The sequence below is a fragment of the Ammodytes marinus genome (genome assembly GCF_949987685.1).
Source record: "Ammodytes marinus genome assembly, chromosome: 3".
NCBI lineage: Eukaryota > Metazoa > Chordata > Actinopteri > Uranoscopiformes > Ammodytidae > Ammodytes > Ammodytes marinus.
In genome coordinates this window covers 27,633,700-27,661,474 of record NC_137232.1, presented here as the reverse complement: position 1 = coordinate 27,661,474, position 27,775 = coordinate 27,633,700, and the positions used below count along the sequence as shown (strand labels likewise).

General features: G+C 41.0%; 2 protein-coding genes across 2 annotated transcripts in view; both read right to left on the bottom strand.

Annotated features, from left to right (window-relative positions):
* The window catches only part of arap1 (ArfGAP with RhoGAP domain, ankyrin repeat and PH domain 1), a 54,289-nt gene extending 40,716 nt beyond the window's left edge, over positions 1-13,573 (bottom strand). Inside the window, exons 1-2 of the mRNA XM_080054010.1 lie at positions 13,455-13,573; positions 1,107-2,220 (exon numbers count right to left, since the gene is read on the bottom strand). Coding sequence (XP_079910136.1) covers positions 1,107-2,146 — 1,040 coding nt within the window. The 5' untranslated portion in view covers positions 2,147-2,220; positions 13,455-13,573. The remainder of the gene's footprint in view (positions 1-1,106; positions 2,221-13,454) is intronic.
* A 3,266-nt stretch (positions 13,574-16,839) lies between these two features.
* Positions 16,840-27,775, bottom strand: part of stard10 (StAR related lipid transfer domain containing 10) — a 15,737-nt gene continuing 4,801 nt past the window's right edge. The window contains exons 2-6 of the mRNA XM_080053780.1: positions 23,155-23,302; positions 22,872-22,975; positions 20,245-20,362; positions 18,841-18,893; positions 16,840-18,134 (exon numbers count right to left, since the gene is read on the bottom strand). Of these exons, the coding sequence (XP_079909906.1) occupies positions 17,928-18,134; positions 18,841-18,893; positions 20,245-20,362; positions 22,872-22,975; positions 23,155-23,302 (630 nt within the window). The 3' untranslated portion in view covers positions 16,840-17,927. The remainder of the gene's footprint in view (positions 18,135-18,840; positions 18,894-20,244; positions 20,363-22,871; positions 22,976-23,154; positions 23,303-27,775) is intronic.

Sequence of the window (27,775 nt, the reverse complement as noted above, 5' to 3'; positions counted from 1 at the left end):
ATTTCCCTCTGCTGGTGTCAAATCACACAGAAGAAAGAAAAAGCTCCTAATCTTGATTGAACCTGCAAGAACTACACAATCAAGCATTAAAAAAGATATATAAAAAAATACTGCTACTGTCGCATCAGTGGAACTAGTTAAAGGACAATAGGAAGCCGCTTAAAAACACCCCACAAATGACTATGCAAGAAAATATTATCTATATATACCTATATATAGCTGTAATATGAATGTATGACGGTAATGGTTTAGAAAAAGGTCTCTACAACGTCTTTGAAAAAAAACAAAAAAACAAAAAAAACTAAAAGAACACACACTCATGCACGCGCTCCAGTGGTCAGGTATGAGCAACCACAAAAAAACTGTCTGCAGCCTCACAGGCTAAATGCGCTCATAGTTGTACTCAACAGGTCATGCTCACGCTGTTCCGTATTCAGAAAGGCCACTGAGCTTCAGGTTCTACTCATTTAATCAAATTGCTCTTCAGGACGGGCTTTTCAGTTTCAGGGAGTGTTTAATATTAATCAGGAAGTGTGTTTAAAAGTCACTCGTAAAAAAATAAATGGTGTGTGTGTTTACATCTAAAATTTGACAAAGAGATGCATTACCCATTTTGTCCAATAGATGGCAGCACAATCCTATAGTAATAAATACAAATGTGAAGTGAGATTCCTAACCAATTCTCATAAAATATATCTCTGGACACACACATACAGAAACAGCATATTACTAAAACACCCTCTTTAAAAAAGTCTTCCACTAAAAGTTAAAACATAGTCTAGTACACACTTGGATGTGCCGTTAATTAAGGGGGCGTCCTAACATTCATCCTCTATGGCACATTATCACAAGGTGGGGCGTGAGGACTAACTGGAATAGCTATATCTTAAGTAATTCGTATGTATCTTAAATGCTTTTATTTAGTGTTAGGTGCAGTCACACCCCCTGTACTCTATTCTATTTCACATTCATGTCAAAAGTTGAGAGCTAAATTGTTGTATTCCGCGGAGTCCGACAGTATGCAGGAATTTAACCTTTAATACCAATGTCAAATAGCAAACAGCAAACCCTTTATCTTAAGCCATTTGAAAAAACAATAACCTTACCTCTGAGTTGCGGGGGGCTGTGCAGGAAAGCGCTGCGGGACCGGCGGAGGGCCTTTAGGTCCTGCACCTACTTTTGGAGGGAGAGGTGGAGCGTTTGTGTCGTCGCTGCATGGGGGTGAAGGAACTACAGGGGAGACGGGTGAAGTTGTTCTCCCTCCATCCACAGCTGACTGTGGCTGAATGGCTAACGACTGAGGCCTAGTGTTGGTGGAGGGGAGAGGTGTTGCATGTGTTGGGGTATAGACAGGGCTTGAACGCTGGGACACTGCTCTGCTCTGTACGGCTTTAATCACATGTCGGTCTAGTTTAGGGGAGGGAGAGGCGGGGGCTCGGGCAGGAGGCTCGGGGCTCAGGGGAGAGGTGAAGCGCTGTGGAGGGCAGTTGGGCGTGCTGCGTGGAGGGACGGGGGGTAAAGAGGTGTCAGAAGAAGTTGGAGTGACAAGGGGGCCCGGGTGACCGGCGTCCACCAGAGCACTAAAGCGAAACTTAGTCCTTTCTTTAGGCACAGGCCTCCCCCTCTCTTCATCTATTCCTGCATCGCTCTCCTCCTCTTTTCCTCCAGGTGTCGTTTGCCTTGGTCCGGGAACTGGCTTCTTCTCTCCTCCGTCTCCTCTACTTTCCTCTTTCATCCTGGGAACTTGTCTTCCCTTAGGGACTGGTGGCTTCTCTCTTTCCATGGGTGTAGGTCCCGATGTATCTCCTTCAGAAGGTTTCTCTTCCCCTGGAATAGGCACAGGTCTTTCTCTCTGCAACTCTTTGGCATGAACCATTTCCTCTAATAACCTGTGATCTCTCTCAGACTGTACAGAGTGAGATTCAGACGGTGTGTCACTGTTACCGTGTGTTTTGTTTAGGCTAGCCAGGATGCGTCTCCGGTGACCTGGCAGGGTGATGCCCATCTGCTCCAGCTGATCCTGTGTGAGGTTGTGACATTGCTGTAACGTTGCCAGGCCGGCGCTCCGAAACACCTCGGAATACTGCTCCAGACGAAGCACACATAGCCAGTCCCGCACAGTCGCACAGGATTCAAAATGAGACATGATGGTGTGTGCGAGAGAGGTCCGTCTATGTCCAGGAAAGAAAAGGCAGCCCTTCAGATCATGGCTTACGCAACCTGTGGAAAGAGACGAAACATGAACATGTATGGTAAAACAAAAAGGGTTGTATCAATTCAAAAATAAAAAAATAATAATAATTGAATTGTTTCAGTTCCTAAAAAATGTATTAGTGTTCGTCAAATGAGTCTGATTGTAGACCAGATGATGAAATACACTTCCCCCCTATTTCCCCCCTATTTTGAGAAATCCTGTATTGGGAAATTTGGTATGGTGCAACAAGTGCAATATTAACATTGTTGGCTTCCTGAAAGACAGAAATAACTATGATTAATAATCAAGATGAAAATGGTAAAAGGATGTCAACAGCAGCGTCAAAATTGTGTGTGATAAGTTGTCAGCAAAAGAGGAAGTTGTGTGGATGTCTTGACAGTAAGATCTTAGTTTTGTCGCGGTGATAAGGAGTATCTTCACCAACACTTCTGCCAAGAAATGAGTGTGTTTTCACAGCTTGCACACATTGCTATTATACTTGTGTATTCAGAAACTGCTCAGGTCAGGTGATCATATTTGAGTTCAGACTTAAAAATGGAACGCAGATTAGTTTTCCTTCAATTCATTACACACGCTAGCTGGGGAAACATTTCTGACCACTAACTCAGCGCTGTATCAAAATCATTGTTTTAACACAAATGTTTTAGAACGACTTTAACTTAAAAGATTATTCCTTTCGAGCAGCCAGCACACAGGCAGCAGAACTGTCGCACATAACACAACAGACCACTTGGAGGAAGGAGGAAGTATTGGCAAACACAGCACGTTCACCCAGGCTCACTCAATTCTGTCGACATCTCTTGAACACAAACACGTGAATGCTGCATAAGGAGATTCAAAAATCAGCTTCGCACAAAGTCTCCCCCATCCCTTTCCAGTGGCACATGAACTCTAGGTTTTAGTTTATGAAGAATGTACGTCCCCCCCGACAGTGTTCAAGCTGTCAAAGTCTGAAGTTTTCCCATGCCGAGCATTCACAATGTCGGGCCTTGATTAGCAAACAGCTAAACAGTGCCAGCAGCGCCCTGCATTCACATGATGCAAACCTGCCTGACTGTGAGCAATACAACATTAAGGGTGGTTGTGATGTTTAATACTGTAGCTTACGCAACAGCATCAGCAAAAATGAAAATTATTTACAAGCTGTGGGCCATACCTCCAAAAGCTATTTTGTTTTGTTCAAAACCAATAGCAACACCTATTGCTTCACTAGATGTTATCTCTCTGCTACTAATGACCACAAGGGAAGCTGGTGGTTACCCAGGCAGAGCCGACAACAGCTTCATATGGGACCCTATGGACTGAATATCACATAGGTACCAAGGCACCTGATATTAGTCTAAGTCTACACAGATTATGAGCACATACTGTACTGTACATTGCATTTCTATTTAAGTTTGGTTTACTGCAAGGTCCAGTAATAATTAGCAAACCATCCTGATGGAAAACTACTTATTTAACTTCAATTGTTTAGCTCCTGAGAACTACAGTCCTACTATAGATGAAAAAGAGTTGAAAGGTGGAGTCAGCGATTGTAGGGAATCATTGTTGTCAAAATCACTTTGTCAAAATCAGTAGTATCTCCTCACAACATGTGCGCTGAAAATAGAATCCAGTGTTCATACACAGCCTAGGCTCTGTAAACGGGCATGTTGCTAGCTAGTAGCTATAGCTTGTTTACATACAAGTTTTCAGAGTCTTTCATCGCTGACTCCACCTTTAATTAAAATACATTTTACCGACATTCTTGAATTGTTTAAAATGTCTTCATCGAGACACTGTTTAATATTCCTTCATCAACACACTTGCATGGAAATAGGCTGATACATGTATACATAAAACAATGTTAAGATGAATGTCCTTTTTCATTAGCAGAATTGATTTTAGGATTGTAATGGTTAAACTTTAACTTAGATTAAATTCAATAATAATGCAAACTGAAGCTGACCGTATTTTGTTTCACTTCACATTTGTGAATCTTTAGACGCATTGGCTGACTGACTAGCGACTAATTACACATAATACATATTTCATGGTCCCATTTGGGGAGTAGAAGCGTGCACAGCAGTACACAGTGACCCACACTACCCGGTCAGAGAAAAATGCTTTTCACCAGTGTGTTGAAGTCTGGCGAAATGAGTGCATTTCATTTCCTGTCAAATGTTTCCTCAAGTAAGGCAGAGACAACAGGGCCAAGGACAGTGTCAGTCTTCTCACTGATCAAACACAGTTCCTATTTTTAAATTGAGGAACTCAAAAAAAAAGACTGCATGCGATCAAGTACAGCCTGCTTGGTTTTCCGTCATCATCATAGCGGTAATCATTAAACTGAACTCACATACACACTCACTAGGGGTGTAACACTACACGTATTCGTAACAAACGCCACAATACAGGCCGTACCATACAGTACTATACCATGATTACGGAGGAAAAAGCGTTAATATGGCGTAAATATACAGATGTACAGGCTTGCTATTTGAGAAGTTTTTTTATTTATTGGAGAACTTGCAGCAGTATTCTTCACATACATTTTTAAATTGTTTTATACATTTGTATGTTTCATTTAATCAATTAATAACTTGCTAAGTCGCTGACGGCTAACAAATGTTTAACACTTAAACTATCAGGACTCAGCATCTTTGACCATACACAATTGTTCACTTCAGCATTTTGCACCAGAAAAAGCCCTTTCAGCCTTTTTGTGTGGTGCGTGTGTGTCTTAAGGGAACAACATCAAGTGCAAAAATGTGATACATAGAGGATGAAACAACAAAGGAAAAAAGCTGTAACAATAACACAGTAACCCCATTCTAGTGAAAAGTCTGGCAAATGTAATTTGTACATTCTTTCTGTAGACACTCAATGTTTTTTCTGTTGGTTTTTAAAACGAGTCTAGAGGCTGTTGCAATAATCAGGAAGGTTATGGGATAAATGCATGTCAAATATGACACAGCCTGTGTCTATAACATTTAAAACAAACAAACAATAGGGAACCCAGCAAACTCAGTTGAGTGCGCTAAATTAGTGGAAGGTACAACTGTTCATCTGCATTCTATTCCATTTAAAAAATACTTTATCGTCTATCACATAGTGAAAGTTGAATAAAACCGCAAAAGCATGTGTGTAAAGCAAAACTGCACTAAAAGTAGTGTCCATTTGGCTTTGTTTAAAGTGCAGATGAGGTGGGAATAAGAGAGTTCTTGTATTTTTTATTTTGACAAAGCAAAGGTATTCTGAAGGGAGTAGCTGAAAAGAGTGGTGAATGGGAAGTGATGCAAAGTGCTTTCCTTTCCACTACACAACTGTAATGTTCTGAGAGTTGGGTCTCTGAGTGGTGCTGGTGATATTTAGCTGCTTGGTTTATGATTCTGGTGAGTTTTGACAGCTCCTTAGTTTTGGTGATCTTTAGTACAAGTCAGCTTTCCTGGAACCAGAGGGCCACAATCACATGGTGGACAGTGAGCGCTCATCTTATAAACAGCCCACCAAAGGCCATACCTGCATAAAGAGTGTCAGTCAGATTCTATTACAGCCAGGTTATTTCATTTGTCTATATAGAGAAAGAGAATGGATGACAAGGCACAGCCGGGCTGGATCTCTATTTAAAAAAATCTTCAATCCATATAACTAGTGTTGACTTGAAGTCCTTGAAGCCTGCAGAAGTGTGTGTGTATACTGGGTTAAAAGCTGCACGTTGTGAAGGGCCCTCAAAAGATCAATGTTCCAACTAGCTTAGTTTGAGTGTTGGAATCAGAGAAAGATTATTATTGTCCTTTCTTTTAACTTTTTCTCCCCAATACAGTTACAGCAATGCTGTATACTTAAACCTTCATCAAAGTCGAAACCAAATGAAGCACCTTTATGTATTTTCAAATTGTAATTTGTTCATCTGTTAAAAATGAGAAAACTGGATGGAAGGCATCATGGGACAGTAAAGGGAAACACAAGCAGATTTGTGAACTAGTCATCCATCATGTGTAAATAAAAGCATCATAAAATGTACGTGTACATTCTGGTATCATGAAGTGATACAGTCTAACAAACAGTTAAAACTTTATGACAAACGCCAACAAACAAACCTTTGCTTTGGTCTTTGTAAGGCTAGGCTATCTTTTAGAAAGCAGAGCATGGTTCATCCTAGCATCGAGGATCTCCAAATAACCCATTTGTATGGGTGACATCCAGCCCCGGATCTCACAATGACTAGCTTAACATTGCTAGCTGTGTGAAAACACAACTATTTTTATTTAATTTCCTGTGTTAATTGATTCACTGTTCTAAAAACAAACTGGATTTTTCTCGGTACATGCATAAAAGATACAATTGATATCACTCTTGTCATCTAACACATCACATTTAAGACATCAAATAAGCACATTTTCAAACATGTCAAGTTTTCCTTTAAGTGCGGAAATCAACCTTCTTAGTCTTAGCCCTGAACTCATTTATTACAGCAAGCGGGTCAGTGTCCAGTTGATCACTGTGCTGACTTCCTTTTTTCTATTTTTTTTTCCTGCATTTTCCAAACAGCACTTTGCACCTTTAAGACATCAATTCATTTATATCTCCCTCCCTCCCTCCCACTCAGATAGCTGGCAATAACAGGGTCTCTGTGCTGCTTCACAATGGGGCATTCTGTTGCCTAGGCAAGTACACTCACACTGACAAGGAGGGAGGGAAACGCAAGGTGGGGGCCAGCACTGTTCCGAGTCTGGTCACACTCTCTGGGACAAGTGCTCACCTCCTAATAATAATATTATGTGTGTGAATCTGGTTTGGGGAGGGACTCAGAAATTGGGTTTCAGGCCTCATATCCCCTTTCAATTGAACACACAAAAACACATAGCCAGGATTTTCTCTCTCTTTGCACTGATCAGCATTGGCTAGTATCAATCTGCTTAGCATCAGTCCTCAGTTTCAAAGTGAATTATCTAACATTTGGATGGGATTACATAAAGTGATTTCTAAGACAGCGTTAACAACAGCTATTTTTTGTGTGTTGCAAATGACAGCAACCACTTATCATCACATGAGCATATACACAACACATCCATTGTGACAAGGTTGTAAATAACAGCACACAGTGCACACACTATGTCAGAAGGCTAGAGTGTGATAAAGCTATAGTGACAGGCTGTAATCATCAAGGTATGGCGGACAGGCTTTAAATATGTGCGTGATTTTACCAGCCACAATAGCCGCTGTGTTTGCTGCTGCCGCATTTGCTCTTTTCTGAAACAGAAATAAACCAGAACCAAGCTTTAGCCATTACGCCTCACATGTGTTTACGAGGCTTGATGAGTTATAATAACTGAAAAAGAAATGCGGTGCGTCCTTTATCTCTTTCATTGTGTTATTACTTAACGGCAGTGATGTGGTGGGTATGGTGGTGGTGTGTGTGCAATATTAGCCTTATGCACTTAGTCTGTCAAAGTGGAAACATTTTTAAAGTCGCCCTGCTGTGAAAATCTGAGGTAGAAGTATCAGATGTTGGGGGCGTAATGTCACGGATAACAGAAAATGTAACACTGGATGTATGCAAGCAAAAAAATGTGTCTTTGAATGGTAAATGGACTTGACTTACATAGCGGCGCTTTACATTTCTTACCACATTCACCCATTCATACACACACTCATACACCAATGGCAGTCTTTGTGATACTTGCCATCACACAGCCCATCGGCGTCGGCAGACCCTTTTCACCGGGGCACGTGCCCCGTTGTGGATCTGCGGTGCCTGGGTATGCCTGGGGCACTGATTTTTTAATTAATTAATTTATTTATACCTTTAATTTTTTTTAATTTAAGTCTGACTTATCTGGCAATCTACAGAACGCATGCTTGCATTTTTTTTTCTTAAAATAGGCCTATATGCATGGTGCCCCCCTCATTGGCCGGCCGCTGCAATGAAATGTACGTGACGAATGCACACACTGGGGAGAGAATCATTCTCCTTGATATCGACTTTTTGAACCTGTCCAGCACAGCGTCAGCGACCATTCACTCCGGCCGGCGTGAAGTGAAGTAAACAGTAACGGCCTCCACACACATCCTGCGTCTACCTCTGGAGCGCGTCGCGTTACCTTACTGCTGCCTCTCTCGGACTTTTCTCGGACACACATGCAACGTCTCAGCAGCTGCTGCTGCTGCAGCAGCGGCTGCTTCTAAAAGCCCTATCTTTCTACATAGAGTTTTCATAGATAATTCCCATTCAAAATGAAGTTATTTCATGTCATCTATGATGCATATGATTTATATTGAGTCTGGACAGTAATCCGTTCGCCCCATTGCCATTTTTTTTTTTTTAAATTGCCATATTTTCGCTTGTTGGAAGTTTTATTTTGAAGGGGACACACCAGGAAATGGTGAAACTACAGCGAAAGCTGCCAGTATGAAGTCAATATGACTCTCAGCAGAGTATTTCAAAATTCACTTTACTGATTTATACGGGAGAGAGAGAGGGGGGTGTGGTCGGGGAAGAAGAAGGCCGTAGACACAGATAGAGCAACGGAAAACTGTTGCGCTCATCATGATCTTTTTTATTTCTTCACTATATTGGATCTCTATATGTGTCATTTATCCAAAAATGAAATGCCAGAACTAATTGAAAATTAGGTTTTAAATCCCTCGGATTTTGATTGCACAATTAAATCGTGAAATAAAGGGATTATTCGCGTATACGACTGAGGGATGTTTTATTTTGAAATAAACACACCGGGTAAACGTGTAACTAGAGTGAATGCTGCTGGTATGACTGTCTATCAGTTAAAGCACAGAGACGCGAGAGAAACGCGCTGCTCTCAGAAAAAAAATAGGCGAGCCTCCTGAGGTGAAGGGGAGCGTCGCTGCAGACGTGCCTCCGACACGCCTCAGCAGTGCGTCTGAGGTTGGATGTGTGCTCGCTCTATGTTGATTTCTGTGACAAAAAGTCAGACGCAGACGCGAGGTAGACGCGCAGTAGAGGTAGGATGTGTGTGGGGGCCGTAAGCGTTACATTTTTATCCTCTGGAAGCATAGAATGTCTAACAGCTGCAGTTGTGAAAGGACATTCAGCATACTGAGACGCCTTCACACTTGGTTGAGGAGCACAATGGGGCAAGATAGGCTTCATCATCTTGCCATCATGTCGGTTGAGCGAGGAGAACTCTCCAAATTAAGCCAGTCACAATTGATCGACAGCTTCGCAAAAATGAAGCAGAGGCGCTACCGTTTACTGTTAAAAAAATGAACAGCTCCCCTATCTTTCTGGCCATGATATACACACCTCATAGGATCATCACCATCACACCATCATAGGATGGTCTGAAATAGAAATGATAAACACAGACATGTATGTATGTAGAGGTGTTTTTTTGTTTTTCCTTTTACAGTTGCACATTTCAAGTTTTCAGTTTTCAAGTTCATGTTTGCTGACAGATATTTAATGAAGATACGCTTTATGATAATAAATAAGTGCTATAAAGTATTTGCTCGCGTGCTTGCATTAATTATCTGTGCCCATGCTTTTTTTAAATAAATAATTGCCCAAAATTTTTTTAGCTCACGCGGTTCGCATTTTTTTTTGGTGCCCTATTGTGCCCCTGTATGGTATTGGGTGAGCTGACGCCCCTGACACAGCCATCTTGAAATTAGTTTGATGTATACATTTGATGAAATTACAAACTCAGCAGAGCCATCAAAGGTCAACTCTAATCCACTTATACAGTAGATAGATCTATTCACCAATTGAATAGTTGCAGTAATGACATTGCTAAGCTGTACTGTTCATGTGAGCGTTTCCATAGAGTTTAATGGTCAAACACATTATGCAACATGAATATCACCCAATAATAGTCACCAACTTTTTTCATGAATGAGTATGTAGACAAAAGGGTATGTAAACCAAGGGGCCCAACTTAGCTAGCTAGCAGCATGCCTGTTTGGAGAGCGGCGGTGTTACACTGGATTTATCTTTCAGGGGACATACACGGTACAGGTGGCAGATTGTGAGGAGATATTCACTGATTTTGACAAAGATTGATATTGACAACAAGCATTCTCCAGAACCGTGGACTTCTGACTTCTGATTTCTGTTATCGGCCAATATTATTTTTTTCATCAATATTATATTATTTTTCATTTTAGCCTTTATTGAGACAGGGAGATGATGAGCAGCAAAGGACCCTAACAGAAAGGTAACGGGAAATGTTGTAGTTACATGGTTCTCCCTAATATCTGTATCTGCCTCAAAAAAAGTATTGATCCGACTCTACTTTACACTTAGACTACTTTACATATCAGCTTTAATCTGGACTCAGGTTTCTGATGAATTTAAGTCCAAGATCCAATCTTCACAAAGTTCACCTAACCAGACATAGGCCCCTCAACTTAGCAGGGCAGGTAGCACGCAACACAGCTTTTTAGCTGAATAGAACACACTCTGCTCTGTCTGTTGCTGTTTAAATGCCTAATTTCTGATAGCAGCTTTCCCATTACTGCTCATTTACTTCAGCTTCCTGGGAAAAGTAGGGTGGCCTCCCACTACAGAGTAACTTTGGTCAGACCCTCAGATGTCTATTAAGGGGTTATCCATAAGGGTAACTGAAACACACACACACACACACACACACACACACACACACACACACACGCACACACACACGCACACGCACACGCACGCACACCAGGGACATGACTCATACACCCAACAACAGACACACTGCTGCATTCAGCCCACTTTCAATTAGAACTGAATAGTGACTCAGTCCTGCCAGTAAAGAAATGCTTCCGAACAAGTTCTTCAAGCGAACACACATTTGCGTCCTCAGGGTGCAACATTTCAGAGGAAGACGTTTCCCATGTTAACCCATACAACCAGATTTAACCTTATAGGAGGCCAGTAATGGCACAAAAGTTCTCAGAAAACATGTTTGACCTGAGTGTGAAGTTGTTCTCACCCCAAGTCCCTCCAATGGTGGGTGTCGGCCTATTTTACAAATGGTAATAACACAAAATGTAGTTCCTCTATGTCAAGCTAATGTCACAAGATGTACTCCTTCGACTGTGAAAATTAACAGTTTTGAATAGGGCTGTGACGGTATAGACTTTTTTCCTCCTGCATGCAGTAATCACTCAACATATCAATGCGGTGTTGTGGTTATCCTTAAAATCTTCTCCAGCTATTATAGCTTATATGTTTCAGACTGTTCATTGATATGACTGGACTTTGCTTGCTCCATACTAAATTAATCAGACGTTTTTTTAACTTGAACTTTACATCAATGCTTTATATGTTATCTTTAAATATAACAAGTATCAAGCCTAGAGAAGGGCTCATTTATTAGTCTTGAAGCAGAATTTAGTCTTGAAGCAGAATTTATAACCTCAGTTTAACGTCATTTTAGTCATAGGTCATAGCTTTCCAGTCATCACTTTTTGCGTTAGTTTAGCCTGCTTTTTCTTACAGTGAGGCAGAACCTCTGAACCAGCTGAGTTCTCCTCGCCTCAGCTCATTATAGAGTGATTCAGCAGCGAGCAATCATGTGAGTGTATGCGGCAGACAGAGAGGGAGAAAATACAAAAGACAAAGAGGGATGAAGAAGGAGATACGGAGTCGGCCCAACAGACAAAGTTTTTCGGGTGCAACTTTCTCTGTATGAAAAAACTAAAACTAAACTGTGAATATGAATTGTCACAAAAATCAAGGGTTCAGTAAAGAGAGGAAAATATCTGTGGCAGGAGAGAGGGTGTAGTGGTTACAGCGACCCCCAATAGAGGCTTGGTCCTCAGAAGCAGCAGACCACAGGTTTGAATCCGACTCGTGGTCGTTCTCTGCATGTCATTCCCCTCTCTGCCTCATTTCATCTCTGTCTCTCCAACCTGTCTAATAAAGCATAAAAATGCCAAAAAATAATCTTTAAAAAAGAAGAAAAATAAATATCTGTTGCTTCAGAGGCAACATCCTGAAACACTACATTATGTGTCTCAGTTTGCATTTTGAGAGCCAAATCAGACAATCACAGGCATACTCGTTAGTCATCATTACCACTTCCCACTGCTACAAAAAAACAAGGTAGGCTGAGTAGGGCCAGCAAACTGCACAGGGTCCCGACCAGTAATATGCCCCACTTAACAAGTTCCCAATAGTGACAAAACCACCAGGTTTCTGCATTAAACTGCAAGGTTTTTGAGCCATGGGGCCGGTGCAGCAAAATAACATCTGTTCAACAACTTAAGACACATTTTTCAATGGTTCAGGAGCTCTGCTTCAGTGATAAGAATAAACTGACCACAAATATAAAAAAAAAAAAAATTGGGGGGGGGGGGGTCTAGGCCCACTGAGAGTCATACACACAAAATGTACTCAGGCTTTTAGTAGGCTACACACGCAAAAGGTTGCACATTAGCACTGAAAAAGGAAACACCGTCACAGTTTCCACTTCACTTAATAACTTATCCGATCAATCACACTGTAAAACAGTTTCACTATGGATAACACACCCTATCACCTGACGTAGGCTATTAACTATGACTGCCACATGTAAGACAACCCCAATAGTGCATAATAAAGGAGGAATAAACATCGGGGGGAGAAACAACTTTCAGCAGCCAAGTGAGTGTTGTGGTAATCTGTGGACTGTAATGCTAGAAAGAGAAACAGTAGTGACTCCGTGCACCACCTGTCACAAGTCCACCTGCTAAATTACACACAATTCTGAAATCAAGATGTGGGTAAAAAGACTGTCTTAAGAAAGGCGGTGACAATCACTCCATTCATAAAGGTAGCTAGAACCCGCGATTTAATTGTCAGTGAATCCATCTTTTCAGTCAGCTTAAAAATAATGGATTCCACAGGGGATAAACAGCTCCGCCGTAGTAGGCTGCCCATTTCCTCTCTGCTTTCCCAGAGAAAAACACTTGAGGAACAGCAAAACACTTCTAACAAGTTAACATTACCAAATGAAATGAATGCCCTCTTTTTTAATTAGTGAGTTACAAAAAGTAGAACTGGACTCGGCATTTGGCGGTGTAATTATCCACAAAATGTTGTATTTGTTTTGCTAGGCTAACGTTATTTTTCTCCGCCTCAGGTCAAGCTAAGGGTCGGTTCATTAAAGTAACCAAGACAACACCGTTTTTGTGTCGGTGGGTTTTTTATGCTGTAAATTCAGAAGGTGGTCGTCTATTTGTATCAGCTGTTAATGGGAACTTTCTTTTGAAGAAGAAGAAAAATAACTTTATCCTGTCGTTCACTTACTTTTTCAAGTCTTCATCCAGAATCCAACTAAGTGAAATATACGGACGTTTTGTTAAAAAGGTAAAAATGTAGTGACCACGACCGCGACGCCAAATAGCAAATAGCGGATAACATTTTTCACACGGCATAAAAGCAGTGGGAGCAACAACTCGGAGGCAGCCAGTGTTAAGTTAAATGAATGAATGTGTACTATGTCCGGCTTTATCTTTCAAACTAAAGACATACAGAGACGTTCGATCATGTGGAATTTTATTTTTAAGACAATGAACTATGTATTTCCGGTGTGTCTCTGACTGATTATTGCTAACTTTTTGCAGCTAAATTGCATAAACTTCCGTACGGCCGTCATGTGACCAATGAAAAAAGTACAGCCCAGTCTGTTCAGGTCAGGCAGATGCCCTTATGAGCTACAGTGCGTAACTTATGTCACCCCCATGAGTAATTCTGAGTAATTACAACAACACTTTCTGTGCATCCACAGGAGGCAAGCCTTCGGGGATTCCGCATGGATTTTATAGTAGCCTATAGAAATGATTAAGGACTATCATTGACTATCATCATAAAGAAAAAGAAAAATCATTATTAACTCCCAATTCAATAGGCTACTGGACAACCTTTAGGCCTATGCTACATACAAACATACACGTTAAAAACAAACTATAGTTTATAGGCCTATTCATTTTTTGTTTTGTTTTTTGTGATCAACTTTTTATTATTATTTTTTCCCCACCCCTACCCAACTGACTGGAGGGTCAATGCACTATATCAATCACGTACCTACATTATCAATAATAATTATTATTATTATTATAATTATAAAAATGAAAATTACAAAAAAAAAAATAATAATAATAATTATTATTATCAAAAACATGCAACGGATAGCATATGGTATTAATGATCAGAAGTATCAATTTATTAATTCTTTTTTTAAGTCAATGAACCAATCTTGGTAGCAATGTAGACATCACTGTGACCATGAATCAAAATTATTCTGAACAGATATGTTTCATGATGGTGTCGGTGATGTGGCACTCAGGTCAGTATTAAATAAGACACGCTGCTGATTTGTTAGTTGTACGCTCCCATAGGAACCAGAAGAGGGCAACAACTCACTATCTATATTGAGCCTGCAGACAGAGAGAGGATTTATAAAAGCATCAAGTTAAAAAGCACAAAGTAATAAAGGGGAAAACAGCATTTGTAGCAGAAAGAGAATGCTCAATCCTTGAATTGTTTAATAAATCCTTTGATTGCATTTCAGCCACAGTGAGAGTCAGCACAGATGAATGAGGATGGGAGAGAGGGAAGCTGGCACGCAATAACAGTCACAACACAAGCCAGACCAAACTGAAACCCATAACTTCACAGTCACACCGTACATGATGATGTACCAGGAGACTCTAAACATAAAACCTTAATGAACGAAATACATCCCACTTCTGTGACTGTACATGAATAAAAAACAAGGTTGCATTTGTCACCCTGGCTGTCAAACCTTCACTGGTCCTCTTTTATTTCTTTTTTAGAAGGCTTGAGGAGAAATATTCCTCTCATTGTTGCCTTGGTGTGTAAGTGTCAGTGTCACATGTGTGTTTCAATGTGTTGTGTTTACCAATGGCAATGTCAAGGAGCCCTATGGCCTCCCCGAAGCCAAAGACCTAATGAGAAAAGGGGGGTAATAGTTTAGCCTACATGACTGTGTGAGAAGTCAGTGACTCAACGGTGTGTTTCTCATTTTACTTCTGACTCGGGGTAAAGATCAGGGGGACTGTGCCAGAAAGATTAGCCTGGCACAGGCTACACTAAGCTGGATACTGAATGGAGACAAAGTCGGATAGGATGGGAATGAATGGTCTATTGAGAAAAGGGGGGAGAAAAGAGTGTAAAAAGACAACAGTGATAAGGAAGAGAAGAGATGGAGAAGAGGGGAATAGGAGGAGAGGATGGAACTGACGAAAGTTGACCTAGGATCAATGGAGGACAAAACGCCTGGATGAGGAGAGAATGAAAGGATGAGGAGATGGGAAGAGGAAGAGGTAGAGGAGAAATTAAGAAAATAATGAGGAGCAGACAATTAAGGGGCAGAAACAGTAGGGGGTGAGTACAAGAGATGGTGGGAGAGAGGAGAGGAAGAGATGAGGTGGTGATGAGTCATCACAAGACTATCAATTGTGGTGGGCCGGGTTGCTGTGGGGGTGGCAGTGTGTGACACATACGGAGAAACACACACACACACACACACACACAGAGGGAAGTCGGCCGTCATGCAGCTAATAGACGTCTCCCCCTGCTGCGGAGGAGGGTGAAAGACAATCCACACACTTGTGCACAGGCAGCCCACACACACACACAAACACACACACACACAGTCATAATGATGATTAGGCCTCATTATAAGACTGAGCATGGATGAAGGGATGGATGGATGGATGGATGGATTTTTAGTAGTAGTAGCTGGAATAAGGGCAAAGGGATAAACAGTCAATGCAGCTGTAGGCAAGACACTGTGCCGCATACACCTCATGCCTTTTCTGCATCTCTCGCGTAGCCTTTCCCTTCGTCATTCATATTTCATTAGTTGGTGCATATGTAGAGGGAGGATGTTGTAGAAAGGATGAAGTCAGAGAGGATGGCATGCTAAATACATCTTAAAGGCATGAGGTGACATTCAGTATGGAGTGCAATGCCATGTTCCTCTTACTGAGACAAGGACAGACAGCTCCTGAGGTTATTTTTATGATCTTATGTGCATCCAATATAGGCTACTTAATGCAATCGTTACTTCAAGCCACCTTATACTGTGTGTGAATGAGTGTTAAGCAAGAACAGTCTTCTGGCACAGGGAAAACGTTGCACACGTGGTGCATTTACAGCAAACGTGCCCTTTTTAGTCTAATTATAAAAAGACGAAGAGAGGGCACCCTGCAAGAAATCACTTCCTCTGTGACTGGACATGCAAGATCTTATCTCTCTACGTCTCTCCCTTTGGTGCTAGGTCTATCTCAAGAGTTGCCATGCCAACAGATAGGGGGATTCCTAATTCTAGGCCAGTGTGTATATACTGTATACTTGCATGGGTGCATGCAATGGCACAATGTAACACACACGCACACTGTCCCGTAAATGAAAACCTGTTCCATCAAACAGGTTGAACGTCATTGTGTTTTCCCCTGTTCTAATCATGACAGTGCAGTTTTAAAGAATGTGTAAATGACAGCAGGCATAATACATCTCTATAACTAGTATAGCACCAGTAGTCCTACAACCATGCATTGTAAACCTGCAGGCCAGCGTCAGACATGAACACACACACAGGTATATAGTATATAGTACTGAAACGTGTAATATACACATAGAGAAAAAAAAAGACTCAGATCGCCGTTTAAATTTGAAAACCTTTGTAGGAATCTGTATTTAATTTTTTAAACTCTACATACATTCATACATCTCTCAAATAGAGGAGCAGACAGAACGTGTGAGTGTAAAATCAGTACGTACGTGTGTGTGTGTGTGTGTGTGTGTGTGTGTGTGTGTGTGTGTGTGTGTGTGTGTGTGTGTGTGTGTGTGTGTGTGTGTGGTTGGAGTTGGGGTTGGGGTTTCCAGCTGCCTTCTGCACACCTGTGTATTTATCATGTGCTTATTGAAAGTGATGGAGACTCATATTGAGCGACAGAGAGACAACAGGGGCAGAGAGACACAAACTGAGTGTGTGTACATGTGTGCGTGCATTAATGAAAAATAAATGAATTGTGTGCATTCTTATGTGTACACAGTTATACGACCATTAGGGGTCTGTTTACCACCACCTACAGGCTGTAAAAGAAAACAAAGATAAAAAGAGGGTAGAGTATCTATTATCCATTATTGAATAACAATAGCATGTGCACTGTCAGGTAAGACTGTCTTAATCTGGATGCATCTGCATAGGTCCCGATAACAAAACCATTTTTCTGGTTACACTGAATATTAGTCTGCTAATTTTTTTCACTGCCCTTGGTTAGTGGGTGGGTGTGTGTGTGTGTGTGTGTGTGTGTGTGTGTGTGTGTGTGTGTGTGTGTGTGTGTGTGTGTGTGTCTGTGAGTGCATCCGTGTTGCATGTTGGTGTATGTGTGGGTTCATACATTATGTATTTAAAAAGGAGATCGAATTGGTCAAGTATGAGTTTGTTCTATGTGCATGAATGCTCACACAAACACTTGCCTGTTAGTATGCCTGCATATGCAACTGTGTATGCAGTAGATATGTGCATGTATACAGACACACACCCGTATGCTCCCATATAATTACAAATAGATTCCCATATACATTTGTGTAATTATGGACGTGTATCGAGCATGTATGTAACCCTGCATTACAGTTGTGTGTGTGTGTGTGTGTGTGTGTGTGTTTGTGTGTGTGAGTGTGTGTGTGTGTGTGTGTGTGTGTGTGCATGTGCGTGCACAGACGCATGTGTGTGTGTGTGTATTTGTGTTAGTCGCTGTCCTCTCTCTCCTGGGTCTCAGCCAGCGAGCTCTCATCAAAATTCTCCAGGCTCTCGGCGTGCTGGATGCTGAGCTCAGTGAGAGGGATGCTGGGTAACGTAGTCTGTTCGGGGAAGAGCCAGGGCTTGAAGCCGGGGTTGTGTCTCTGCTTCCAGTCTGGATACTTCAAACAGGCTTTGCTGATCTTCTTCAGTGCCTTCAATGAACAAATAGATAGACACCACACAAAACAATGAATACAACATCCACTTGATCTTACAAAACTTCAGCTCACAAAAAGGAATTTTTTATATCATAAAAAGGCAGAACTGAACTGAACTGAACTGGGATTAACAATGAAGAGACAGAGCACATAACTCATGTAGTAACTTCACTTAGTTCTCCTAGTAGCAAAGGCGCAGGAGCAATTAGATCCAAGTGTGTATAATTCCTTAAACCTTCATTCAATGTGACTACTGGTTAAAAAAGATAATCAAATTGTAATATTTATTTGTGCACTATATTTTGAATTATAAATTAATCCAGATAAAACATCATATAAAAACCAGACAGAAATTAAGCCTTGTATTAATTGTGTTAAAATCACTGGTGTATTCATTTTCAGAGGGATTTGTGCAACCCTCCGAGCTGCTATAGTTTTACTATAATCAAGGGATTCCTCCATGCCAGTGTGCTCCACGGATAATCTTTGCCCCATTAAAGCAAATAGACACATGCCCTCGACAAGATGAACAAACACATTGAACAGTATGTTATGTGTACGAAAGATTATACGTTTATTGTGCGTATTAGGTCTGCATGATCCTCATCTTGACGAGCAAAGGCATTGTGTAACACAGCCCCTTTGGATTAACAAGAACAACAATGTCACAGGATCTGTGTTCATTTTGCAGATTACTTACATGAGGAGCAAAGTACTTGGAAGAGTTGTTGACAGCCCACTTGGGTAATGAACCTGCAAACAGAGACAGAGGAAGACAGAGAAAAGAATTAGAACAAAAAAAAAGACAGTTAAAGAAGAAGGGCGGGGGGATTAAAGACCAGTGGCGTTTTCTCCCGGAGGCCAAGGGAAGCCAGGCTTCCCTGTTTTTTAGGCTGTAGTTGTCATCCAATAAAAACATTTATATTAACAGTTTCGGTAATCTTTGGTGCTGTGTTGCTGTCATTTCTTCCCCATTTCTCTCCTCACGTTGAGCATTCACAATGCGCGAAACAGCGCATTGTAGCTATGTGTGTTGTGTTTTGTGTTATTTTATTGCTAATTGTGCCTTGATTGCCTGGATTAAGTTGCATTGGTAGGCCTACTGTATATCCACTGAAGTTGTTCTGGGTTGTCTTAAGTAGGCTATAGTGTTGTAATGAATATTTGGCTTAAACGAAAAGGATGTCTCGAAAGTGTGTATGTTAAGCACCTACAACTGATTGTGTGAGTCGTGTCTCACGTGAACGTGAAACTTAAAATAGCCTAAAACGTCCCCTAATTATATATTGTGAATGAATTCGAATCTGCATTGGGCATTAAGCGGCTAGTTGTGCATTCCGGTCGGAGTGGGGGGGGGGTGCATTTATAATAAAATGTATAATTTAATAAGACGATAAGGAGGTGTGTGAGAGAGAGTGAGAGAGAGAGAGTGTGAGTGAGTGAGAGAGAGAGAGAGAGAGAGAGAGCGAACGAGCGGTGTCGGACAGATTACAGGCGTGTAAGTCCTGGTAAAGTGACCAGGCGCTATAATAGCTCTTGTAGTTACATTAAATACAAGCTGCGACGTAGCCTACCCTTTTCTGTCCCCCACCTTCCAATAAACATGTAGATTAAAGGTGTTGTCTCACTTGGCTTCCTCAAAAAAAATCCCCACGCCACGCCACTGTTAAAGACAGGTTTTAAAGTGTACTTTATTGTATGTCATGTCATCCAGAATCAAAGTGAAGCTTTGTAGCTTGCTACTCAGTGCAACTCAGATGCCTCTCACACACACACACACACACACACACAATATCGACACTTGCAAGAGAGTGGCAGTAAAAAAGTGAATTAGAGGGAGGATGAGAGGAAGAAAAGATGGATTGGAAAAGAGCAGAAGAGAGAGAAGGGAGAGCAAGGGGTGACAGAGCGAGGGAGAGAGTGACATAGACTCTGTCCTTCATATGGTTACTATGGTGACTTTGACATAAAGGCAGGGGAATGAATCATTCATTAGAACTTTGACCATGCGTTATGCGTTATGTGTTATATGTGTGTGTGTGTGTGTGTGTGTGTGTGTGTGTGAGTGTGTGTGAGTGTGTGTGTGTGTGTGCATATAAGTTACCTCGTGGATCTACCTGGGCCATGTAAGTGAGGATACAGTGGTTGGGTCCCTGGCACTGGACCATGTAGCCTGTCTGAATAGACACAGCTCGCACCATGTGCTTTTTAGGAGGGTATTTCTGTAGAGACAAACAACACACATGCACACACACACATATTCTTATTGGAATGAACATCCTTGATCACCACATGTACAAACATGTTTTTTGTGCTGATAATCAATATGATTTTCTGCTTCACTATCACATTTCTGACGTAAAGCCAGTCCATGCTAACCCGGTAAATAAATCAGCAGTAAACGGCCAGCCCCAGAGCACTATTCCACTGCTGGCTCCTTTGACTGTATATCCCAGATTATTATTCATGATGATGAAGTACATTACTGCCTATGCTGTTAGCCTGTGCTAACTGGGGCAGTCCCACTGAAAAAGCACTCGGAGCAGCAGAGAGCTGAAGAGCTTGTATCAAAGGAGAACTCCAGATAACTTGCTTTATCCCCTCATACTATTTGACTTACATTTTTGGTGCGTTACATTGTAGGAATTTCTGCTGTTTTGTGCAGTACAATGACAGCTTTGAGGTGAAGCATCAGTCAGCAATGAGGTGTCTCTTGCTATATCCACTAAACCAGGAAACTCCAGATCTCACTTTAGTAACTGATCCGACAGAACATTCACTTAAACTATGCTTTTCTGGCTGTTGGCCAGTCAAAACAAGCTAGTTGAAATCATCACTTTGGGCTCTGGTATCTTGCAATGCGCCTTTGTTATTTTTTTAAATATGATGTATCCAATGATTAATCAACAAGACAGTCTAAAGCCATGCTAACATGCTTTTAATGACAATGCTAACATAATGCTGTTTAGCAGGTTTAATGTTGTTAATCATTTTCACCAATAACAGCATGCTTAGTTCAGCTGAGGCTGAAGGGAATGCAGATAGTTCTGCAGGTATTTGGTCAAAAAACAAAGTACTTGGAATAAAAAACTAGGATCTCTAAAGTATTTAGGATGTATGCTCCGGGCACCATGGATATGTCAACCAAATATCATAGCAACTTATACTCAGCACTTCACTAAGTATCCCCTTAAGCTGCAGTCCACAAGTTAAGCTCACACAAACACACAAGCAAACTGTCTATTATGTTCGTAGCCACTTATTGATGCTGGAATGCGGAAGGGGAGGCGGAAGTCAGCAAGCAGTCACATGAGAGGTCTTATCCTTTTGTAAACATTATATTAGTGAGTGACTGAAACAGTGAGTGACGAAGAAGAAAAGGGAAAAAAGAATAGCAAGGCAGACATAAACTGGGATCGAGAGAGATACAAATGAAACTGTGGAGAAAAATCTGTTTAGGACATTGTTCAAAGGCATTACTCTGCAAAATCATCAATAATGAAAATATCCTGCAGTTTCAGCCTTATAGAGAGGTGATGAGTACAGGCTTTTACACCGGATAGTTCTTATCCTCTTCTGCCAGCTGTACAAGCAAAACACAGACGTTCGGCCAAACTCAAGTCTGAGGACTGCGGGCCCAGTTCCAGACTGAGAGTCAGTCACACGGCCATTGGCATTTATATTACTCAAGTATTTAAGAAGCACGACTGAAAGCCGAACTAAAGACACAATGCATTCAAATGAACTGCCAATACACTCATACTGAAGCAGTGCCGGCACACAGTACATCGATCATTCCCCACCCCCCCAGGTGACTAGCATTGAAGGCACGAGGCTTGGGAGCTCTCTCTCTCTCTCTCTCTCTCTCTCTCTCTCTCTCTCGCTCGCTCTCTCTCTCTCTCTCTCTCTCTCTCTGGAAATGCGCCAAACACATTTACTTCCTGGATGCAGTGGGTTCTGCATAAGATGAGTAGACGTTTCAATGACTGACAACACAGAGAGCTTTGTACTGTCGAGTCTCCACAAATATTTGAGGATTGCTTTTTGTACAGCACAACACCCTTAAAGGAGCTGTAAGCGGAATGGTTCTTTTAGCTAACTTCCTGTCAGTTACTGCAGTTAGCAGTCTCCTCGCTCGTCCCTACGTCACCACATTAATGCACTGCGGTCTTCAAGCAGCAAGTTATCTAGCATCATCTCAGATCCATAAGTGTGATAAAACATGATAAAAACCATCAAAACACACATTGGGAAGGATTTTTACCTGCTCCGCCATTGTAGACACATACACATTCACCCATCTGTTGCTCTGGCGTGCACCGGCAGTGAGACCATGGAGTGTATATAATATATATGAGTGAGACGAGTGTCGGTTTGTAGCGTTCTCTCTTCTGATTGGATAAAAATTTCGGGATACTCCAATAAGTTTATTTGCCGATAACATGCAAAGCAGCTGACAGAGAGATCGGCTTTATGAAACACGCACATTATGTAAGTGACCACTGTATGATTAAATAGCGATTTAACACTTATATTAACATAAATAAACCACTTACTTCACCTTTAAGCTTGCTGAACTGGCTCGGCGTACATGTGCAAAAAGAAAGGTCTCACAATGCACCTTTGAACACATATAGCAGGGCCCCGGCTGAGCACATGCAAGCCCTACGTGTATAAATGTGTGTGTGTGTGTGTGTGCGTGCGTGCGTTTGTGTGTGCGTGTGTACTCACGGCATGTTTGACAGAGTAGTTCATGATGATGTAATCTTTCCCAATTGGGAGCCAGGAGCGGAGCGTGATGACATCTCGGTTCCGAAGAGGACTCGGACACTTCCCTGCGAACAAAACAAGAGAGAAACCTGCTGAACAAAACAATTGTTGATCAGTGTGCACTTTGTGTGAGTGTGTGTGTCTCTGCTTCCCCCCTCATGGCCTCAAAATCACATTAGTGACAAAGGAGTGCAGCAGCTTTCTGTAAAAACAGCAGATGTTTAAATGTGAGTGTGTGACATACATGAGTAGTAACCGACGTCCGCATTGACCGTAAGCTTCCCAATATCGAAGGTCTCGATGACGTTGCTATCCCATTTCCTTCTGTATTCGATGTCATGGAGAACGTCGTACATGGTCTCAGCTGATATGTCCTTACACACCATGCGACACTGAGAAAGAAACAGGCAGAGACACAGACAGACAAAGGGTAAGGGTTAGTGTATATTTTATTGCAATAAAGAAAATGTATCTCTAATAGAACTGAATCATAGACTAAAGACGATTTATTGAGCTTAGATATCTGCCATAACACGCACACACATTTCAGAGCTCTATCCAATGCAGGCTAAGAAGCAGGAAAATCCATTAGACTTTAATGAAGCATCGTCTCATAAATTTCACAGAGAAGTTCCGTGCCATTGATGCGGATAGCTGCAGAGTTTGGTGCTATTTATGCCAACAAAGGTGGGGGTCAAAATGAAACGCAAAACCTGGAGAACACATCGAAGGCGGGCACAAAATGAAACATCCATGCTTCATGTGATTTGCAAACGGAACAAATAAATTAAGAGGACGTGTGTACAAATATCACTATTGGTGGATCCTGCACATACTACTCAGGTTTGAAAGAAAAACACACACACGGACGCAGAGACTCTGTGCGTTTGTGCATTTGTGTGTGTGTGTGTGTGTGGGGGGGGGGGGCTAGATTTCTGGAGGCCACACACGTCCACAGGTCCCCTGGTGTTTTACATACACATTAAAAAATGTAATTATAATAATAATAATAATAATAATAATAATAATAATAATAATAATAATAATAATAATAATAATAATAATAATAATAATGATAAATTAATTAAAAAATAAACATTACTCAAAAAAATAACCTACTTTAACAAACCTTCAGATAAATGACAGTGATACATTTCAAAGCATCATCGAAAAAGGAATTAAATTTGTATACGTCTACGCCCATTTGTATGCTGACGACACTGTACTGTACTGCATTTCTGATTCGGTCCATCAATCTGTTCAGAACCTTCAGAGCTCTTTTAACACCCTGCAGGACTGTCTAGTGGACCTCAGGCTTGTTCTTAATACAGACTGTGTTTCTCCAGAGCAAGAACTCTACATTTTAATGATTAATATTCATACAAATAATGGATCTCAAATTGAAAGAGTCACTGAATATAAATATCTCGGCATCTGGATAGATGAAAAAGTATCTTTTAAATTTCACATAAAAAATCTTGTCTGTCGTCTGCAACAAAAGATTGGATATTTTTATAGGAACAAAGCCACCTTCCCGTTGTTCAGTAGGAAAAGGATTATTGAGGCAGTTTTTATGTCTGTCCTTGATTACGGTGATGTAGTTTATCGGCATGCATCTCATTCATGTCTTAAACTCCTAGACTCTGTTTTTCACTCTGCTTTAAGGTTCATTACAGGAGATGCTTATGACATTGTGTTTTATATGATAAGGTTGGGTGGTCCTCTCTTAAAGAGAGACGTGATGCACATTGGCATATTTTTATATATAAAGCCCTGACCGGAAAACTACCACTCTATTTGACAACAATGCTGCATATTTCAGATGGGCTTTATCAAACCCGCTCAACTGAAATGCTTATGTTATATGTTCCATACGCCCGGTCTGACCTTGGTAAAACTGCTTTTAGCCACAGTGCCCCTGACTCCTGGAACAGCCTACAACATCAAATTAAAATAAATACACTCGTAACTGTTAACCAATTTAAAGTTATTATTTTGAATCAGCCCCACTCCACTTGTAACTGTTTTAATTAGGCTATTGTTCTGCTTTATTCAATTGATCTGAATGTTTTAATTGTTGTTGTCTCTTTGTAAGCTTGTTGTGTATTCTAATTGTATATTGTGTATCTGTAATTTGTCTCGACGTCATTGTAAAAGAGGGTAACCCTCAATTGATCTTTCGAGAATAAATAAAGGAAAATGAAATGAAATGAATGAACTTGTTGATCTGGAATAGGTGTGCGTAACTTGTTCTATTAATGAAGAAATGGGGACTCCTTGAAGGTTTGGAGTAAATGGCGCTGCACATATGCCCCGCGTGAAGAGAGGTCTGCAGCCCTGGAGGAAAGCTTTAGCTACAATAACAAATGCCAGGGGGAATTAAGTCTTAACAACAACAAGGAGCAAGGCAAAAGGAGTCAAGTACAGAGAATGAGAAGAGGGATGATGACAAAGAAGGACAGAGCCACTGGAGGATGAGAAACACAAAGACACACTACGAGCCAAGAGAGAGGGAGAGGGAGAGAGAGAGACAAAAACAGGAGAAAGCGATAAATATATGGGCCGACGGTGGCTGTCAAGACCCGGATGATTTTAACTCCCATCACAAATCAGTCCAGAGGGTTTAAAGCTAAATCTGAACAATCTTCTCCATCTTGTTCCCAGGAGGCTTGATTTGAGAAAATTATCACCAACTTCACTCTATTTGGCTGAATAGCTGTTTAAATGGTAGGCCTCATCTCACTTACATATTAATAGCTAGTGAAATAGCATGCAGCGTGGCAGCCCAAAAAATGCCTTTGCCATTTGAAAAACGTGTTATCTGAAGTGCTCTTTCCAACGTGGAAATGCAAAACCCTTTTTACTAATAATGGCCCGACTAATATATCTGTTGTGTTTCCGAGTAAAAGCCTACATACATGGCAGTAGCCCTGTCTGTAAACAGCAGTGCAGACATCAGCATGTTAGCATGCTGCTGTGGCAGATAAAATGTTTACGACCTTAGTTATGCTTGTTAGCTTGCTAACATTTGCCAAATAATGGTGAACCAGACAGTTTTCTTTCCATAGTCTAGAGCAGAACAAGTACCTAGTATTAACACACTCACAGAAGATCAAATGTCCACTGATGCACAAACTACACAGTAAAAGAATGTCACTGTTGAATACTCATATTTGACAGAGAACCATGAGGAGCATTTCTCTATTTCTTTGGCATGGAGAAGATGCACTGAGAAGAGAAAGACAGTCAGATGATGGTATTGTAGTAAAAAAGAATACAAGTTAAAAGTGAGGAGAGACAACAACAAAAAGGCCATCATTTCAGAATATTGTTTTCAGGAAAATACCATAATAAGTTGAAGTTAACTGTCCCGATACAAGATAGCATTATGTCCCCAAATGTCGCATTTTGGTTTCCAACCCACCCGTTCAAGACATGTTTATTTTGTTACGTCATATTCCAAACAGAACACCGTCAATGTGTGCGCTGTATGTGTCAGCTATGTTCACTTGTTGCTGTGCAGCTGCTGTTTAAATTAATTTGATTTATTTAGCCGGGGACGTCGCCACACTCTCACTCCATAACTCCATAACCAGCCGAAAAAAAATTAAAGTGAAAATGCTAAATTAAAATGACATGATACCCGCATTGAGAACAAGGCAAATATATGGGGCGAGAGAGGGGACGTTGAATGCTGACAACAAAACCACAAATGACCAACAGAATGAGAGCACGTTAATGAATGTTATGAATGACATCAGTATAATCCAGACTATCATGATTTTATTCCAGGGATGTCAGAGGTGCTCATTTACAGTATGGTTCTGTTGAGGAAGTAGACTGATGCACATTTTTTTGGATACTGATCCTCAAATCTGAAAATGTCGTTCAGTTTAAATCAGTCATATATTTTATCATTGGGGTAATCGTCCAGCACGACACACCCTTTAACATTGACCTCAGTAATAAACATACAAATTAAAAATGACTCATCCCATACAACGTCGGCAAAACCCGAACATTATTATCTTTGTAAAGGTAGATCTTATGGAACAGCAATCATATTGGATTGCATTTAATTGTGCAAAATTGCCACTGAGTGCATGAAGCCATTATGTTTTGTCTCCAGACCATGAAAAGGCAAAAATAAGTGACACGCCAATATTACATAATATTTATAATAATATTCAACTGAAAAAGGTCATTATACACAATACTTTAACATGCAACAGAGTGTTGTTACATTATGGTGTAACTACTTTTAATTAAGTAGAGAATCTGAATAAAGTTTCCAGCACAGTGAGGAAGAAAGGGGGAGGCCAGGATTAAACAACAAAGACGAGCTCAATGAGATAAGTGAGTCATCTGATACTACTCTGCCTCAACTAATGCAATGCAATGCCATTCTATTCAATATAACATCTTAATAAAAGCCTTACAAAAAGTCTGCACAGTATTTTTTATATTTTCATGGCTTTGCTGATTTACTTCAAAAAGGGAAAAGAGACACAGCAAATGTGTATTGTGTTATATCTAACCATCTACAGCAGAATAAGTAGGTGTGTGTGTGTGTGTGTGTGTGTGTGTGTGTGTGTGTGTGTGTGTGTGTGTGTGTGTGTGTGTGTGTGTGTGTGTGTGTGTGTGTGTGTGTGTGTGTGTGTGTGTGTGTAGAGAGGGATTGGCTAAGCACCGGTGGGTCAGAAAAGAGCAGAAGAATAATGGATGTTTTGTATACACAGGCAAACTGAAACAGGAGTAGGAGGAAGGAAAAAGAAAAAACAATGAAAGAAGCAACAGAAGAGAAGTGTAGGGCACAAAAGACGTGCAGAGCAGAATGAAGACAAACAGCCAGCTAAATGCACGTG